Raw genomic sequence first — 16,149 nt, forward strand, 5'->3', positions numbered from 1 at the left:
GAATTATTAAATAATTGGACAACGCGTGGATTAGAATCAATTATTTTTATTATAACGGTGTTTTTATATTTTCTCTTAAGAAAATTTAAAGGTTTTATTGAATTAATATCTAATTTAATTAAATTAAAAACTTAATCCATTATGAATCTTTTTAATGCTAATCAAATAAGATTTAATAACTATACATGTTAACATTTTTATTTTATTTTACTATAATAAATATTTTTAAGTTGTTAACCAACATACATTTTCATTATCAATCTATTTTAACAACATATTTATTTTTACTTTATAATTTAATTATTTTTTATTTTATTTTTATTTTAAAAAAATACAGTTTGCATCTTAAATTAATATAAATTTTTAAATTAAAAAAATATAAATAGACTACCCTTGTATATAATATTATCAAAAACACTCACTAACAATGATAAAAGTGGGGTTTTGTGTTTTTATTGATGACGTCTATATGTTTTATTAAAAAAACCTAAACCTATGGGAAAACTATTATACATCAGCCTTTGATTTATTATGGATTAAAATAATAGAATTATATTTTTTTCATAATTTTTTATATTTTATTAAAAGAACCTAAACTCGTGGGAAAACGCTTAAGGCTTTCTTTTTGAAAATTCTTGTTTACCCTTAAAAGAAAAAAAAATAAAAACAGTTTAGGGGTATTTTTTGGAATTTTCATTTGATTGCCCTGGGAATTAAAAGGTCTTAGACTTTGCTTTAGATGCATGTTGGTATTTTTATATTAGTTTTTCTTTTTTTTTTATACAAATAATACAAAAAGTCAAACCTGCTGGCATGTTTGTTGAACATTTTTTTTTTTTTGGATTCGAGGAAACCTCACTCCCCGGAAAGTGCACTTTGTGAGCCCAGGTGAGTGAGTAAAACTCCGGCTGTCCCAGGCTCTTACAAGAGGTGCACGCTCTGACTCGAACTCGAGACCTATTATGCAGATCTCAAACCCTTTGTCACCACGCTACATCCCTTGGGAACAATGTTGAACACGCTAGCAAGCACGCCACTCCGTCGTCTTCCAATGATATGTGGTAACTTATAGTGGGTGAAAAACCAATTTCCCAATGATAACTAACTTAATTTTAAATAGTTTGGTGGCGATTGAATTTTTTTTTCTCCTTTTTCTTTCATGATTTTTGTGTTTGTGTTTGTCCTGTAACATTTCAAGTTTTTTCTTATAGAATTTGGTCTATATTTTTTTAATTGTTATTTTTTTATTTGAATTAGTTTCATGAATTTTGTTTTCGATTTGATCCTTTAATTTTTTTATTTTAAATTTAATCATTATTTTTTTGATCATTATTTATTTTATTTTGAATGGTTTTTGGAATTGATTTTTGTTTTACAATTTCATCCTCCTTCATTATATTTACATATTTGATTTTATCCTCTTTTTTTTTGCTATTTTTTAAATCTTAGCAAGTTTTTAATTTTTTTATTTCATCATTCAACCTTAAATTGAGTTTTTTGACAGACTCGAGTCTAGGATTTAACAGATTGTGAATTTAAAAAATTAAATCAGGTTTAAAAGAGTCGTTCGAGTTCATTTGTTGCTGTTTTTTTTTTAATCTCATACTTTTCAAATTCATCATTTGAAATTTGATTTAATTGGATATTAGGCTTTGTAATTATTTTTCTTTGTATAGGATTTTTCATTGTTTTTAAAAATAAATTGGGTTATCTTGAGTCTTTTTATATTTCTTTTTTTATTAGATTGAGCTTTATTTTAAAGAATTTTTTGGAATTAAATTAAAGGAATTACTCGATATTTATTTTTATAAAAATATGTCATATAGTATGTCATCATTTACATTCATTTTAACATTTTTTTTAAGGTTAGGAAAAAAAAATTTATCCCACAAATATAGTGTAAGGTATTAAATTATTTAAAAAAAAACTTATGTTTTTTTATCCTTTAGCAATTGATTTATTTGAAGATTGATCCCTTTTTTCTATATAATTTTTCATTAGCTTTGAAAATAACATGAGTTATCTAGGTTTTTTTATTGATCATTCATTGTTATTTTTTTAATCATATTATTAAATTAACCTAACTTAATAAATCTAGTCAAGTCAATTATTGGAGTTTTGAATTTTTTTTCTTCTTTAAAAAAAATTGTTTTGAGCCATGTCATAGCCATAGATATTATAGGTTCACGAGTCATTTTTATCTTTTTTTTCTTATTAATATTTTTATTATTTCAAGCCGTCTTTAATATTTGATTAATTTGTATTAGAGTTTCTAATTTAATTTAATTTAATTTGAATTGTATGGTGTTGACAATTGCTTATGTTTCCTATCAAGAATTTCACATATTAAACATAGCTGCCCAATTTTAATATTTTAAAAATTCTTTATTTGCTATATATTGGACTTTTCACTTTCTAGTATTTTTATATTTTTTATAAGATTATAAAACAAAATATCTAACCCATGTCATAACGAGAGTAAAAAACAAAAAACTGAGCGAATTTTGAAATTGAATGAAACGAATGGCCACAGCAACCATCAAAGACCATTTAAATAGTGGTTCCACCATGGAATATTTACAAGTATACAGTTTGATTTATGGCGGAAGTTTCTTCTTCAATGAATTTTGCCCACCAGATAATCTCTGTAACTCGAGGACTGTGCTCTCGATTTCTCATTTAATTTCATGGTGAATTCAAGCCAACCTTGCTTTAAATTCTTGGTTCTCTTCGGTTATGCATTTATCACATAAATTACGTACACTTTCAGTTCAACGTGACACTATATATTACATACAAAAATAAAATTATATTTTGAGAAAATATAAATCTAGCAATTATTTTATTGCGACCAAACCCATGGTTATGACAGATAATTCTAAGCATCGCAGTGCAAAATTCATGCAAATATTGATTGTAATTCTGGAAATTCAACAAAAAAAATGAAGATCGAGTTAAAAGATGAAACTTTGAACAGAATAACACTCCATGAGGTAATGCACAGATGCGGAGCACGACAGGAAAACAGAACATCAAAACCATGTACAGAAGAATTAGCACAAATTTCTTAATAGTTATCACCAAATTTACACTCATACATAGCACTTAAGTTTGGTCAGTAGTGCCTCGACTACAAATTCGTTTAGGCAGGCATGTAAGTGAGCATTATTCAATTCAGAACAAAGTGATATCTTGAATCCACATAGCTCTCTACATCCCAGAGGAAAGAACCAAAAGTTACAGCTTCCAGAACAAGTCTTTTCAAACCACCAAAGCTGATCTTGACTAGTTCATCCTTGGAAGAATCAATAGTCCCTTGAAGTGCTATGACAATCTCAGGTCTTCCAAACAAGGCCTCAGTGTGCTTCTCAATAAGGCTAACAGCCTCTTTTGATCTTATTGTTGCATACCTCTGAAGTGTTTCCCCATCAAAAGACATCACATAATTCCGCAATCGGGAAGCCTTTAATCCATGTCCAGATCCACCAGGACTGATACCATCAGAAAAGGCTTCAGGATGGGAAGACACAACTTTACGAATATCTGCTTCTCCCTCATCCACAGCATTTGGGAGGATTTTCATTGTCTTCTCAAGCTGAAACCTTTGATCAACTCGCTTTAGGAAGTATCCATACATCACAGAAGCTGCATAGACCTGTCCAGCCCTGAGTTTGTTTATCTGAGCAACAGCAGTAGAATCTCCCATCCGATTTCCCAAAATGAGAGCTAGATGGTTCTGAATCATATCATAGGCTTCAGGAGAGTGGAGTCGCTCAAGCTTCTCATCTTGGCTTGGCTGAGTGTCTACTCCACCAGATGGATCTGTGGAAGAGGAGGCCATGGTGGATATCAAAGAAACATTGGCATCCATGAACTTCTGCACAACCAATGCATACAAAATCTCTTCTAGAGCTTTTCTCCTCTCATTAGCTTTCACCTCAGCAATTTTCCTAATAATGTCAAAAACCGATCATTAGACTTGACTTTCAGCATCAATGGCGGGAGCTATAAACCACATTTATACAGAAATATCATAAAACTAACCTATATAATACCAAATCAGTGCTAGTGGCAGAAGGCTCTTCCTTCTGTTTCTCAGCATCACGATCAGTTTGAAGTTGCTCAAGTTGCTGCTCCACTGCTGCTGGCACAAGATGCGGGTGACTAATCAAAATCTGAGATAAGAACTGCCCTACTGGAGATTCAAGCTGAAGTGGAGCAATTGATGCAATTGATCTCGATGAATCTGAAGACGATGACAATGATGCTCTCACTCCCATACATCTCCTGCTTCCATATGCCACTCTCCTATGACCTGGCTTCGAGTATGAAACTGAAGAATAATGCTGCAATCCCAATAACACAAAAAGGAAAAGGGAATCAAACACCAGCTTTCCAACCATATAACATCTAGAAAAACAACAACAAAGTACATTTTAAATAATCCTAAAGAAACCCAAACAAATTACAAACTTGCTGAAATTTCAAGTAAGACGGTCTTAAAAGCTTCATTTTTGAACAACAATCCAACAGAATTACACATAGGAATTCATCTCTTATAACAAATATTTTGCATAAAACATAAAACTTCATTCACTCTAAAGCATGCAACCGCAAGAAACAAATTGAATCATAGAAAAAAATTTAAAGCTTTTAGCATTATACCATAGATTATCCATGAATTATCAATGGACACAAAATTCATACATAAACTCAAGGAGAAATTATCCAAAACCCAAAAAGAGACTAATCGGTAGTACCTTATGAGGAAAACGCACAAAATCTTGCCCAATGGTAGCTAAAAAACCCGATCTAGCAACAGATTTTGCAGGTCTACAGATCCCAATTGAAGATCCAATAAAAGTTGCTGTAGCTGCTTCCATTTACACCTCTCTACAAAACCAAAAACCCTTTTGTAAGATTCCATCAAAATCCCTTTAAAAAATAAAGGACGATGATTCTAGCTTGAATTCGGTGATGTATAACCTTTTCAAGTAGTTGAAACAAGATCGATAATTTTATCTTTTTTCTTCAAGGAAAGCGAGAGATGAATGTATTGTAGGTGTTCGTTGTTTGTGCGAGCTGGTGGATATGGCGTTGGTCAGCTGTGGTGGGCGGGTTACAGTGGCTATGAATGGGCGAAGCTCACTTTTCTTAAGCCTTAGATTGTGTCATTGTGATAAAACCTTGCTCTTCTTGCTGGAAAAGTTTTTAGTCCCTTGAGTTTTAGTTTGTTTCTTTTTTGCCATCATAGGTTAAATATTTTACATAAAAAAAAAAAAACATTCAAGAAATCGAGTTGGAAACATGTTTAACCTGCTCAAACTTTTTTTTTTTTATTTATATCATTATTTTCTTTTATCGAGTTATTTTTTTATTTTTATTTTTTTAATTTAATAATTATAGTTTAATTTCATAAAATTTTACAAAATAAAATTTAACTTTATTAATTCAGATCAATATGAACCAATTTAAAACTAAAATAAATATTTAAACTAGCAGTTTTATCTTTACTTTCCAACTTAATTTTTGTGTAAAACTGATAAATTTATTATTATTTATTATATATATAATTTTTAATTTATTTTATTAAATACATATATAAATATTTTAATTTACGGTTAAGATTTTTCATGATAATAGAGAAATTGTTAACAATGTATGCAAAAAATTGTGTTGAAAAATATGTCAAAAAAAATTATGTTGAAAATGAGACACTTCGTTTTATTTTTGCCATATAGCTTATTCAGAGTCGAATTATTATTATTATTATTATTATTATTAATTCAACAGCAACAACACAAACTCTAAACCAAGATTATCGGATAAAAAATATTTTACAACCAAACCTAAATTTCTCAGAGTTTATTTATAATTTAATTGATTTGGTTAAATCCTACTATCTTAATACTAAATATTTTAAAAAATATATTAAAAAACTATTGTTTTAATTAAAAAATAATCTAAATTAATCTAGTCACTTGTAAATTAATTTAGAATGAGGTTAGATCAAGTCTTAATACCTTACTTATCCAAGTTATTTGATGGGTCAAATCTCAAATGGGATTTGATAACTATAATCCATACTAGTTAGGACAAACTCTATCGTCACTCCCCTCCTCACACACACACACATATTAATTTTTTTTTTTTTAAAAAAACTAAACCTAGAGAAGAGGTTACTATAGGCCAAGACTCATTTTTCTATTCATTGTAATAGTTTATTTACTAATTTGCTCTTGAAGAAAATATGAGTAAACTAAGCTTTTGTCATTTAACATTGCATGAGGTTATATTTGTCATTTTCTTATTTAATGTATAGTAAAATAATAACTTTTAACCTTAAAATAAATAATTCTAATGGTTTTGATTTAGGGGTGCTTTTGTTATTTTCTTTTCATAATAATGAAATTATTTTAGTACTTTTAAAGACAAGAACAATGCAATTCTCAGATAAAAGTTTTTTTTATCATTTTAAATTATTTTTGATCATTTTTTACACCTATCAACCATTGCGAATTGAAATGCATCAAAGAAGCTAGGTTTTTTCTATTATGAATCATTATATACACCGTTTAATATACAAATTATATTAAATTTTATTAAAAAAAATTTAATTTTTTTAAAAATAATTTACACCATCTTTCCAAAAACATGTGAAAGAGCTGGCTATCAACAAAAGTCCAACAACAAATAAACAAAGACACACTTGTTAGTTTGTTACTGGCTCCTTTTTACTACTTCGAGATTGCATTTGCACCGAATCTACACACCACCCCGCCACTGTCCTCTCCAAACTTCGAGCCAACTACACTTCATTACCCCAATTATGGAGGTATTACAAACCAGCCCTTAGATATTACCAATCATGCAATCCCAGTCCCTTTCTTTCAAAACAATCATCCAGGGCCCCTAGTATCATTCGCAATTTACCATTTTGTCCCTGTTTCACAGAAATAAAAAAAACCTTGTTTGTCTTGAATTTTCATAAAAAAGAGACTTAATTTTGACATTTCTTATAACTTAAAGATAAAGGTGAAAATAGGATTTTGTTTTTGATCAAAATAAAACCGGTAAATGATACCAAAAAACTAATATTTTTTGTCCTAAATTATATGATCTAATGAATTAACTAAGCTAATTTCTCTATTTATAAAAGTTATTAAATAATTTTTTTCAAGTCAGTCTATTTATAAAAGTTAAGAGAATAATTAATTGTTAACTAAATTGAATCACTATGTTTTAGAAAAGTTTATTCTAATAATGTAAATCATTATATCAATTTGATGCATAATATGCAATGGGATGTTGAGTTATCTAAGACTAAGGGACTTAATTGTGATTTGTTAATAAAAAAAATGTAATTGAGGGATTTAATCGATATGTCTATAAAAATAAAATAGTAAAATAGAAATAGTTATAGTTACAGTACTGATTTGGAATATTTAACATAAATGGTGGACTTATTCATAGCTATCACAAAAAATAATTCTTACTTACACTTCATTAGTTACGTCAAATCTAACAGAGTCATAAACAGCGGCCGGGGACTTGGCTCTTCTTCCGATACTGAACTCCGTTTCCTCTCTCTCTCTCTCTCTCTCTCTCTCTCTCTGACCCTTCTTACCAAATTTCTCTTTTCCCCACCATCTCCCCTCACTTTCTCAGCAACCAAACAAACAACACCTCTAATGTCAACGACTACAGAACAAGGAAGCGAGTGGGAAGACGTGATACGGAAGATGTTACCAGCAGGAGCACCGTTACCTGACGAAGATCATCTCGATTACTCAATCGCAGTAGAATACGAAGGCCCGCCAATTCCTTACGAAGTCCCTCGCATCGACCCGTTGAATCTTAATTTACTCTCAATTCGGGCTTCCTCTCTCGATTCTACTGAAGAATCGAAATCAAAATCAAGCACTCCAGTTTCAAAATTCACTAGATTCAGTAACCAAAACGGTACCGCAAGAAGATTTTATCCAGCAAGAGTAGAGGTTGATGAAGGAAATCTTGAAAAAGAAGAGGAAATTGATAGAAGAGATGAAGGAAGGCGGGGGAATGCCGTTACGTTTAATACGCCGAAAGATTCGGAGACTGAGGAAGGGGACGAGGAGGATGATGGATATTCCTCCACAGCGACGGATGCTGATTTAAGCAGTACAAGGAAAGGGGTGAGGAGGAGGAAGGGTGGCGTTTGTAGTAGGTGTGGAAAGAAGAATAGATGGAAGGAGAGGGAATCGTGTTTGGCTTGTGAGAAGAGGTATTGTAGTAATTGTTTGTTGAAAGCGATGGGATCAATGCCAGAAGGGAGGAAGTGTGTGAGTTGTATTGGGAAGCCGATTGATGAATCGAAGAGGTCGATTTTAGGCAAGTGTTCGAGAATTTTGGCGAGGGTTTGTAGTCCGCTGGAGGTTAGGCAGATAATGAAGGCTGAGAAGGAGTGTGCTGCGAATCAGTTGAGACCGGAGCAGTTGATTGTGAATGGGAGGCAGTTGAGACAAGAGGAACTGGCTGAGGTTTTGGGGTGTGCGTTTCCGCCGCAGAAGTTGAAGCCTGGCAAGTATTGGTATGATAAGGACTCGGGACTTTGGGGGAAGGTGAAAGAAAGAATGTTAAAGTTTATTTGGGTTTTGAGATGGTTTATTTTTTTTGTGAATTGTTTTTTTGTTATTGATTTCAGGAGGGAGAGAAACCAGATAGAATAATTAGTTCCAAATTGAATGTTGGGGGTAAGCTTAGGCTGGATGCTAGCAATGGGAATACAAAGGTTTACATAAATGGCCGTGAGATTACCAAGACTGAGCTCAGAGTGTTGAAGGTATCTTTATTTCTTTGCTTATGCATATCATTTTGTCATGATTGTGTACATATGATTTTCAACGATTTAGTAATTGTGGCAAAACCAAGTTTTGAAAGCCCAGTGCTTTTCCTGGGGATGAGGTGTGTAGATTCTACATTTAAATACTATACATGACTGTTATGAATCTTTTGTTTGTAGAGCTAGTCACGCTTGCAATGCATAATTATAGTCATAATTTGCATGAGTTCTGAATACTGTAGTACGAGGTTATATGATATAAGGAATGGTTTTAGAGGAGTTCATACATGAGTCAAGTTGACCTAAAGTTTAATAAGGAAGAAATCTTTCAACTTGGGAGGAAGTTGACCTGAGATAGATAATTCAGTTAATAAAAATTGGAGGCATGCATGGAAAGAGAACTTTGATAATAGAATCTCATCTATGAACTACCTCAGGGAAGAACCGGGTCTGATAAATACTGCAAATACTTGCTACTGTGCTAACACATTTTACCTAATGGAGCTAGAACTTGCTTTATTTTTCATTTGGTGCAAAGTGCGATGACAGTTTTTTTTCAAGAAATTCACTCCTCTAGGACATCAACAACCTGCTTTGATATTCCCTTGCTGACAACAGGAGATTTGAATGGGAATTTTTTTGTGTGTGTGTGTGTGTGTGTGGGCGTTGGGGGGGTTCGCTGGTGAAAAGAACAAAATTGTATGAAAGAGTGAAAAGATTTTCTCATTCCTAACCATTAAAAGTATTTCTGTATCTTTGAAAAATTTCAGAAGATTTTGAGAATTTTGCAGAAGCAAACATGCCCTTGGTTTTTTAGTTCTTGTTTGTTCCCAAAGTGACACGGTATTGGAAGCTGATGCCATGCTGTTTTAAATTTGATATTTGATGTCTTTACAGTTGTGCTTGCACTTAGCTTTAAGTGCTTTGCAGTTTTATGATAGGTTTGCCTTTACTTCATTGGTTGCATGTGATAGTTTGGTTGAGGTTGGGCTTTGGTCTCATGGCTTAAATTGACATTCATTTCAGCTTGCGAACGTACAGTGCCCCAAGGATACTCATTTCTGGTTATATGATGATGGATCTTATGAGGAAGAAGGCCAAAATAATATAAAGGGAAACATATGGGGAAAGGTTATCTCTTAATCTACAGATAATATCCCTCATGAATTTTAAGTTTGAAATTCAACAATCAGTTTTGACTTGAATTTATACAGTTGTCATCTGATTTTTGGTAGGCAGGCATCTACTCGTTTCATCAGTTCATTATTTTCATTGCCTGTACCACCTGGAAATCCTAACGGGCCAAAAGAAGATCCTACTACCTTTTCAGGAAGGTCTGTGCCTGAGTATTTGGAGCAAGGAAGGATCCATAAACTTCTGTTATTCGGGTTAGAAGGATCTGGAACAAGTACCATTTTCAAGCAGGTAAGTTCATGTTTTATCGTTTTTGTTTTGTTTTGATTTTATCACAAACATTCATTTTATTAGGTTTTGTTTATTATTCTCATCATTTCATGTTGCTGCCATTGTTACGCCAAACGTGCTTAACTTGAAATGTTTGTTTGAAGTAACTACCTCTCTCTTTAATTGATCACTGTTACTTCCTATCACATGGTGGAAGCTAATGGGAAGCTATGCATGCAATTTGACTAGTTGGTGTGTTTAGGCTATGGCTTAACTTTTGAATTTCTTACAAAGTATATAAACTATCAATTCAAAACTGAAAACAATCATTTTTATTTGGGTTATTCTTTAACTGGCTATTTGGCTGTCTCACAGATGATATCCATCATGTATATGTCACTTAATTAATTAGTGATATATTAATGTCATAGCTGTTTAGAAAAGGACAATATTCGTTACTTCTAATGGTCTTTAGCACATTATTCTTCTGATCTTCTGTTTTACTTGCAACAATTCTTTGCATGAAGATGGGTGTTGGCTTAATACTTGTCATATTTCTTATTATTTCCTCTTTCAATGGAAATAGGGCAAGTTTTTATATGGGAATAGGTTCACCCCTGAAGAGTTGCAGGACATCAAACTCATGATTCAAAGCAATATGTACAGATATCTTAGCATATTGCTTGAAGGACGAGAGAGGTTTGAAGAGGAGGATCTGACGGAGAGGAGTACTGCTACAGTTAATTCTGAAGAATGTGCTTCAGGTCTCAAGACTACTATTTTTGTCTTCTTTTTCTAGTTTATAATAAGTCATAGAACCCTGTTTACTTTTGCTTTAAGTTTTCCTAGATTTGAAGAAATATTCAAACATTTACATTTGCTACTCATAGGATTGCTGAAAGATATGCTAGATTGTTAAAATCAGAGGAAAAGTGTGTTCTTTCAAATGAATTTTAATTTTTTCAAGAAGATAAGTGCAAAGGCATCGTATATTGTTGCCAATATTTTAGTTTAATGAAAATAAAGCATGAATTGAGCTTGCCAAAACTTCCATTAAAAATAATTCGAATTTCTTTGTCTTGAAAAAAACACATTTGCATGCAGAAAAATGATTAGTTAATACAAAAACAGTAAACATGAAAATTGTACAGAAGTGAAATCAATATGTTAAAAGCTGTTGGGGGTGGTTATGGTGTTGCCAGAAAAGCAAATGCTATTTATATTTGTTCTACTGATACTTGAGTAGACTAATCCAAAAGATTCTCATATATAGCTCCATCTTATTCATACAAGCGTCCTCATGTTGCCAGAGTGTAAGACTGCCACCTAAATTAGCAGGATACTAAGAGGCATTACTGCTTGGTGTCTTTAGAAAAAAGTAATTGGAGCAAATTTATGGGTGCATTGAGATTATGGATTAACATTTGGAATAAAGTAACTGTGACTTGAAGCAAGCTAATAAGGAGTTTGACTCAGTTATTTGGTAAATATGGCTTAAAGTTGACTATATCAGGTCTGGTCTTTCAACTCTGAGAAAGAGATTGAATGAAAACATTCATACTCAGAGTCTGGATGTGATTTTTTTACTGGAAGTGACAAATATGTTGCCAATCAACTCAGAAGCAAGGGCTTGTAGCAAATATTTAATCAACACAGGCCTTATCTTGTGGCTACAGTGCAAGACTGCCTACTTAATTAACAGTATAATAAGAGGGCTTTCGTACTCATTGTCTCTAGGAGAAAGTGAATGAAGCTGCTCATAGGTTCATTGACCTGACAGATTAGCATTTGAATGATCGGATGCTCAACTAGGCTTGAATCTTGTTATGAAACATGGCTTGATTGTATGGTAAAAAAGGCTTCAAGTTGACTATATCAAATCAGGTCTTCCATCCATGTGGGAACAAGAAATGAAAACAATCATGCTAACAGTCTGGATGGGATTTGTTTTTACTGGCAGTGACAAATATGACATCAACACTTAAGAGTTGCATAATAAATATTTTATCATGTAAGATTTCACCCAGGAGTTCTCTAATTATAGGGTTGCTTACATCACAGAGAGGGAACATTCATTTGGGAAAGGAATTATGTGCTAGATCAGATGAGATAGATTGTTCTCTTTGGTGCAGAATCAGAAATAATGGACTCTTTCACAAGTATAACCGTGTTACTTGTTGCATATTTAGATTCTGATTCTTTATTAGAGGCAGTGCTTATATTCTTCTTAACGAACTTGGTTATCTGTTTCTAATATCATGAAGAATGTAAAGCAAGATGCTGTTACTAAGTCTAGTGTGAAAATAAAAGTGGAAAATGGTAAATATCTCATGGGAGACCAGGAACATAGATTTAGTCTCAATTGGTGGGGCCCTATCAGGATACTCTGCAATAGCCTAGCATTTATGTAGAAGCTTTAGAGTTGAAGTGTTCATGAAGGAATATGTCTATTTTCAAGAGACTTTGATAGGTAGGAAGAATTCACCATCATGTTTACTTAGAGGGTGCTTGACAGTATGGCAGCGGTTGCTTTTCAAATTAACTTTTTGTGCCGAAATGCATGCCAATGATGTTTTTTTATTTTTTAAAAATCATTTTTGATATCAGCACATCAAAACGATCCAAAATGTACAAACCATATTAAATTTTAGAAAAAAAAAAAAATTTTTTGGGCTTAATACATAAAACTAGATAAAGACTACAACATGATCAAATGATGCCTGTTTGTGTGATTTATCCAATATCTGCACTTGGATCTTGGTTTCTCTCTCTCTCTCTCTCTCTCACCGTCTCATCTTCTTTGTTTGGAAACAGCATGATAGCTGCCTTAATTCATCATATAGGTCACTAGAGTTACTGTTTGAGGTCCTCAATTTCCAAGAGCTGTGTAGATATTCTTTTTACTTAACTTCTTGTGTGACTTTGGATTAGTCATGAGCCATCTATGATAGGGAAAGCCTTGCTTTCCATAATGATATGCATATGCATAAAATGTAATTTGATGCTGCCTGTGGCCATAATAAACCTTAGTAAGTGGTTCAGCTTGAAATAATTTCAGGTGAAGGAGATGAAACAAGTGAGAAATGCATCTACTCCATTAACCAAAGGTTCAAGCATTTTTCTGACTGGTTATTAGATATCATGGCAACGGGGGATTTGGATGCATTTTTTCCTGCTGCAACACGAGAGTATGCTCCTATTGTGGATGAGGTCTGGAAGGACCCTGCTATTCAGGAAACGTACAAGAGAAGGGAAGAATTGCATCATCTTCCTGTTGTTGCTAAATATTTCTTAGATCGGGTATGCCTCAAGCATCTCTACTTTTGCTTTGTTTATTTACAAGCAATTAGAAGCTGTCCATGTTCATTTTGTCTAGCTCCATATAATGCCTTTTTTGGGCTCCTTTTCTCATCTCTTTCTGGAATTTTTGAATTGAGGATATAATTATTGTAGATTAGATGCATAATGTTTTGCTTTGTGCCAAATGTATCTCTCAGTTATAAGACCACTGCAATTTTATCGGGCAGCTCCTCCAAATCATGTTTATTCAGATTCAGTTTCCTTCGTCCTTATTCCAATACATATATGGAAAAACAAGAGGATAGTAACCTCAAAAAGAAAACCAAGAATAATGAGGTGGCATCAGTATCTATGTTAATCTCTTACCTAGTAAAGTGGGCATGATAATTTTGTTGATGGAAGAGTCGAGAAAAGAAGCATGAATGCCAAACTGTCCATGCAACTTGGACAACAATTTGACTAGATGAAAGTACCGATTCAATAACATTCCATTTGTAACATTGATGCAACTTCCGTGCTGATTTACTTCTTGATTTTTTGTAATGGGGTCTAGAACTCAAAGCACTGTTGTTGAGAGTTCAACAACCAGAAAAACTTCTAGAGTCTTTCATGGTTAATATTTATTTCTCCTTGATGGTTTATTTTGCTGCTTTTTCTGGGGATTTCAACAATTTTTAGATATGATTTTATTGTGGAGGCAGTTGAAGTGTTTTATTCCCTTTAGAATTAGGATAATCTATCTGTTAATCTCCAATATTGTCAAGTACACTGGTTTGATTTCTAGCGGAAGTGATTGAATAGCTTAAGGCAGAGTAAAAATGCATCTCTTACCTACTTTTTCAAGGAACGTATATTTACTAACCTATCATGATTTTTTGTAGTTCTTGCCAACTAGAATCTGGGTTGAATAAATCAAATAGATATCATGTGCAGACATATGTGTATGCATATTTGACATCATACATTTCATGCAATGTACATGATAATGCTACATTAAATATAAAGCTCTTTCCATTATACAATTTTCGTATTTTTTACTTGCTTCACTACGAGATGTCTGATATTTATGTGGTAAGAAATGAATTTTATATTGGAGTTCATGTCTGCATCATATAGATGTTCTGCCTGAACCTTTTTGAAAATCTTGAAACTAAGTGTTCTGTTTGCCTAAGTTATATAAAAAAAGAAGTGTTCTAATTGCCTTCTCCCATATAATAATAACATCGCGTCATTAGCATGAAATGAAATTCATTGTACAAATAGATGAATGAATTTTCTTTTTTGATAAAAATTGATGAGGGAATTTAATGAAGGGGTTGCGGGGATTTTTTTCTTGTTTTCCCGGGGCCTTATCTAATACGATAAGCTTTTGATTTGAAATGATTTTTTGACGTTATCTGACTGTAAAACCATCCTTTTCCATTTCAAACTTCATTAAGTTTGTGTATTATGCTATTATTTCTTGCAGACCATTGAGATATCAAGCAATGAATATGAACCTTCAGAGAAGGACATTTTATATGCTGAAGGAGTCACACAGAACAACAGTCTCGCCTTCATGGAATTCACATTTGATGATAGAAGTCCCATGTCGGAGATATACAATGAAAACTTTGACTGTACACCTCCCTTGACCAAGTAAAATCTTCATTCTGTTTGCATCATCTTTACCTTCACTGCCGCTGAAAGTAATGTTCTGTCATCTCTCTGGAAATTTCTCATTGCCTCAGGTACCAACTAATACGCATAAATTCAAAGGGATTGCGTGATGGTTGCAAATGGCTGGAAATGTTTGAAGATGTGAGGGCAATTATCTTCTGTGTAGCCTTAAACGACTACGACCAGATTTGGGCTCATGGTACAGGTCCCCCTTGTAACAAAATGATTGCTAGTAGAGACTTGTTTGAGAGCCTGGTTAGGCACCCTTGTTTTATGGACACCCCTTTCGTGCTTTTGCTGAACAAGTATGATGCATTGGAGGAAAAGATCAACCAGGTTCCTTTGTCAGCTTGCGAGTGGTTCGAGGACTTCCAGCCTTTGAAGCCCCATAACAATAGTCAAACCCTGGCGCAGCAAGCATACTTTTATGTGGCAGTGAAATTCAAGGAATTATATTTTTCACTTACTGGTCAGAAGCTGTTTGTATGTCAGACCAGAGCTAGGGAACGTACTTCAGTGGACGAAGCATTCAAGTACATAAGGGAGGTCCTCAAATGGGATGAAGAAAAGCATGATAACGTGTATGGAATCCCTATGGATGACTCGTTTTATAGCACAGAAATGAGCTCCTCTCCATTTATCAGACAGGAATAGGCATCTTTGAGCCAGCAATTTGAACCAGGAGATTGCAGTGAGGTAAATTTGATATTGCTGTGTGATGTTATTTGGATCAAGGCCGATTGATTCATACGAAGCCTCAATCTGGTTTGGGGAGTTGATGGTATTCTTTGGGAGAGTTTATCCATTTGTACAGTGCCCTGTTAATTATGAGTAAAACCAGCTTTTGCGAATCATGTAACTGATCGGAGCAATGTTTTTGGCACTTTTTACCCTGAGAGCTTGTGAGTTTGTATATTCCTCCCTCCTATTATTCAAAGGAGTTTCACTTCCTTGGGTTTCATGCA

At 33.2% G+C, this 16,149-nt stretch overlaps 2 protein-coding genes across 2 annotated transcripts; one reads left to right on the forward strand and one right to left on the reverse strand.

Annotated features, from left to right (window-relative positions):
* Nucleotides 1-3,043: 3,043 nt before the first annotated feature.
* LOC133678914 (UV-B-induced protein At3g17800, chloroplastic-like) lies at nt 3,044-5,172 on the reverse strand. Its single transcript, XM_062101430.1, has 4 exons — nt 4,987-5,172; nt 4,761-4,893; nt 4,045-4,346; nt 3,044-3,950 (listed from the first exon to the last, which is right to left on the reverse strand). The coding sequence occupies exons 2-4, from the start codon at nt 4,881-4,883 to the stop codon at nt 3,170-3,172; spliced, it is 1,206 nt and encodes a 401-aa protein (XP_061957414.1). The 5' UTR covers nt 4,884-4,893; nt 4,987-5,172; the 3' UTR covers nt 3,044-3,169.
* A 2,350-nt stretch (nt 5,173-7,522) lies between these two features.
* LOC133678667 (extra-large guanine nucleotide-binding protein 3-like) lies at nt 7,523-16,149 on the forward strand. The gene is made up of 8 exons (XM_062101097.1): nt 7,523-8,600; nt 8,684-8,821; nt 9,848-9,952; nt 10,061-10,246; nt 10,812-10,989; nt 13,284-13,525; nt 14,994-15,163; nt 15,256-16,149. The coding sequence occupies exons 1-8, from the start codon at nt 7,692-7,694 to the stop codon at nt 15,836-15,838; spliced, it is 2,511 nt and encodes an 836-aa protein (XP_061957081.1). The 5' UTR covers nt 7,523-7,691; the 3' UTR covers nt 15,839-16,149.

Source organism: Populus nigra, chromosome 18 (assembly GCF_951802175.1).
Source record: "Populus nigra chromosome 18, ddPopNigr1.1, whole genome shotgun sequence".
Taxonomy (NCBI): Eukaryota; Viridiplantae; Streptophyta; class Magnoliopsida; order Malpighiales; family Salicaceae; genus Populus; species Populus nigra.

Excerpts from the sequence above, each read along its gene's own strand:
- LOC133678914 (XM_062101430.1), bottom strand. The coding sequence starts at position 4,883 with ATGGAAGCAGCTACAGCAACTTTTATTGGATCTTCAATTGGGATCTGT. Across the intron at positions 4,347-4,760 it reads TTGTGCGTTTTCCTCATAAG|CATTATTCTTCAGTTTCATA; the intron begins GTACTACCGATT and ends TTGGGATTGCAG. Across the intron at positions 3,951-4,044 it reads ACTGATTTGGTATTATATAG|GAAAATTGCTGAGGTGAAAG; the intron begins GTTAGTTTTATG and ends TGACATTATTAG.
- LOC133678667 (XM_062101097.1), top strand. The coding sequence starts at position 7,692 with ATGTCAACGACTACAGAACAAGGAAGCGAGTGGGAAGACGTGATACGG. Across the intron at positions 10,247-10,811 it reads CAAGTACCATTTTCAAGCAG|GGCAAGTTTTTATATGGGAA; the intron begins GTAAGTTCATGT and ends CAATGGAAATAG. Across the intron at positions 15,164-15,255 it reads TGTACACCTCCCTTGACCAA|GTACCAACTAATACGCATAA; the intron begins GTAAAATCTTCA and ends TCATTGCCTCAG.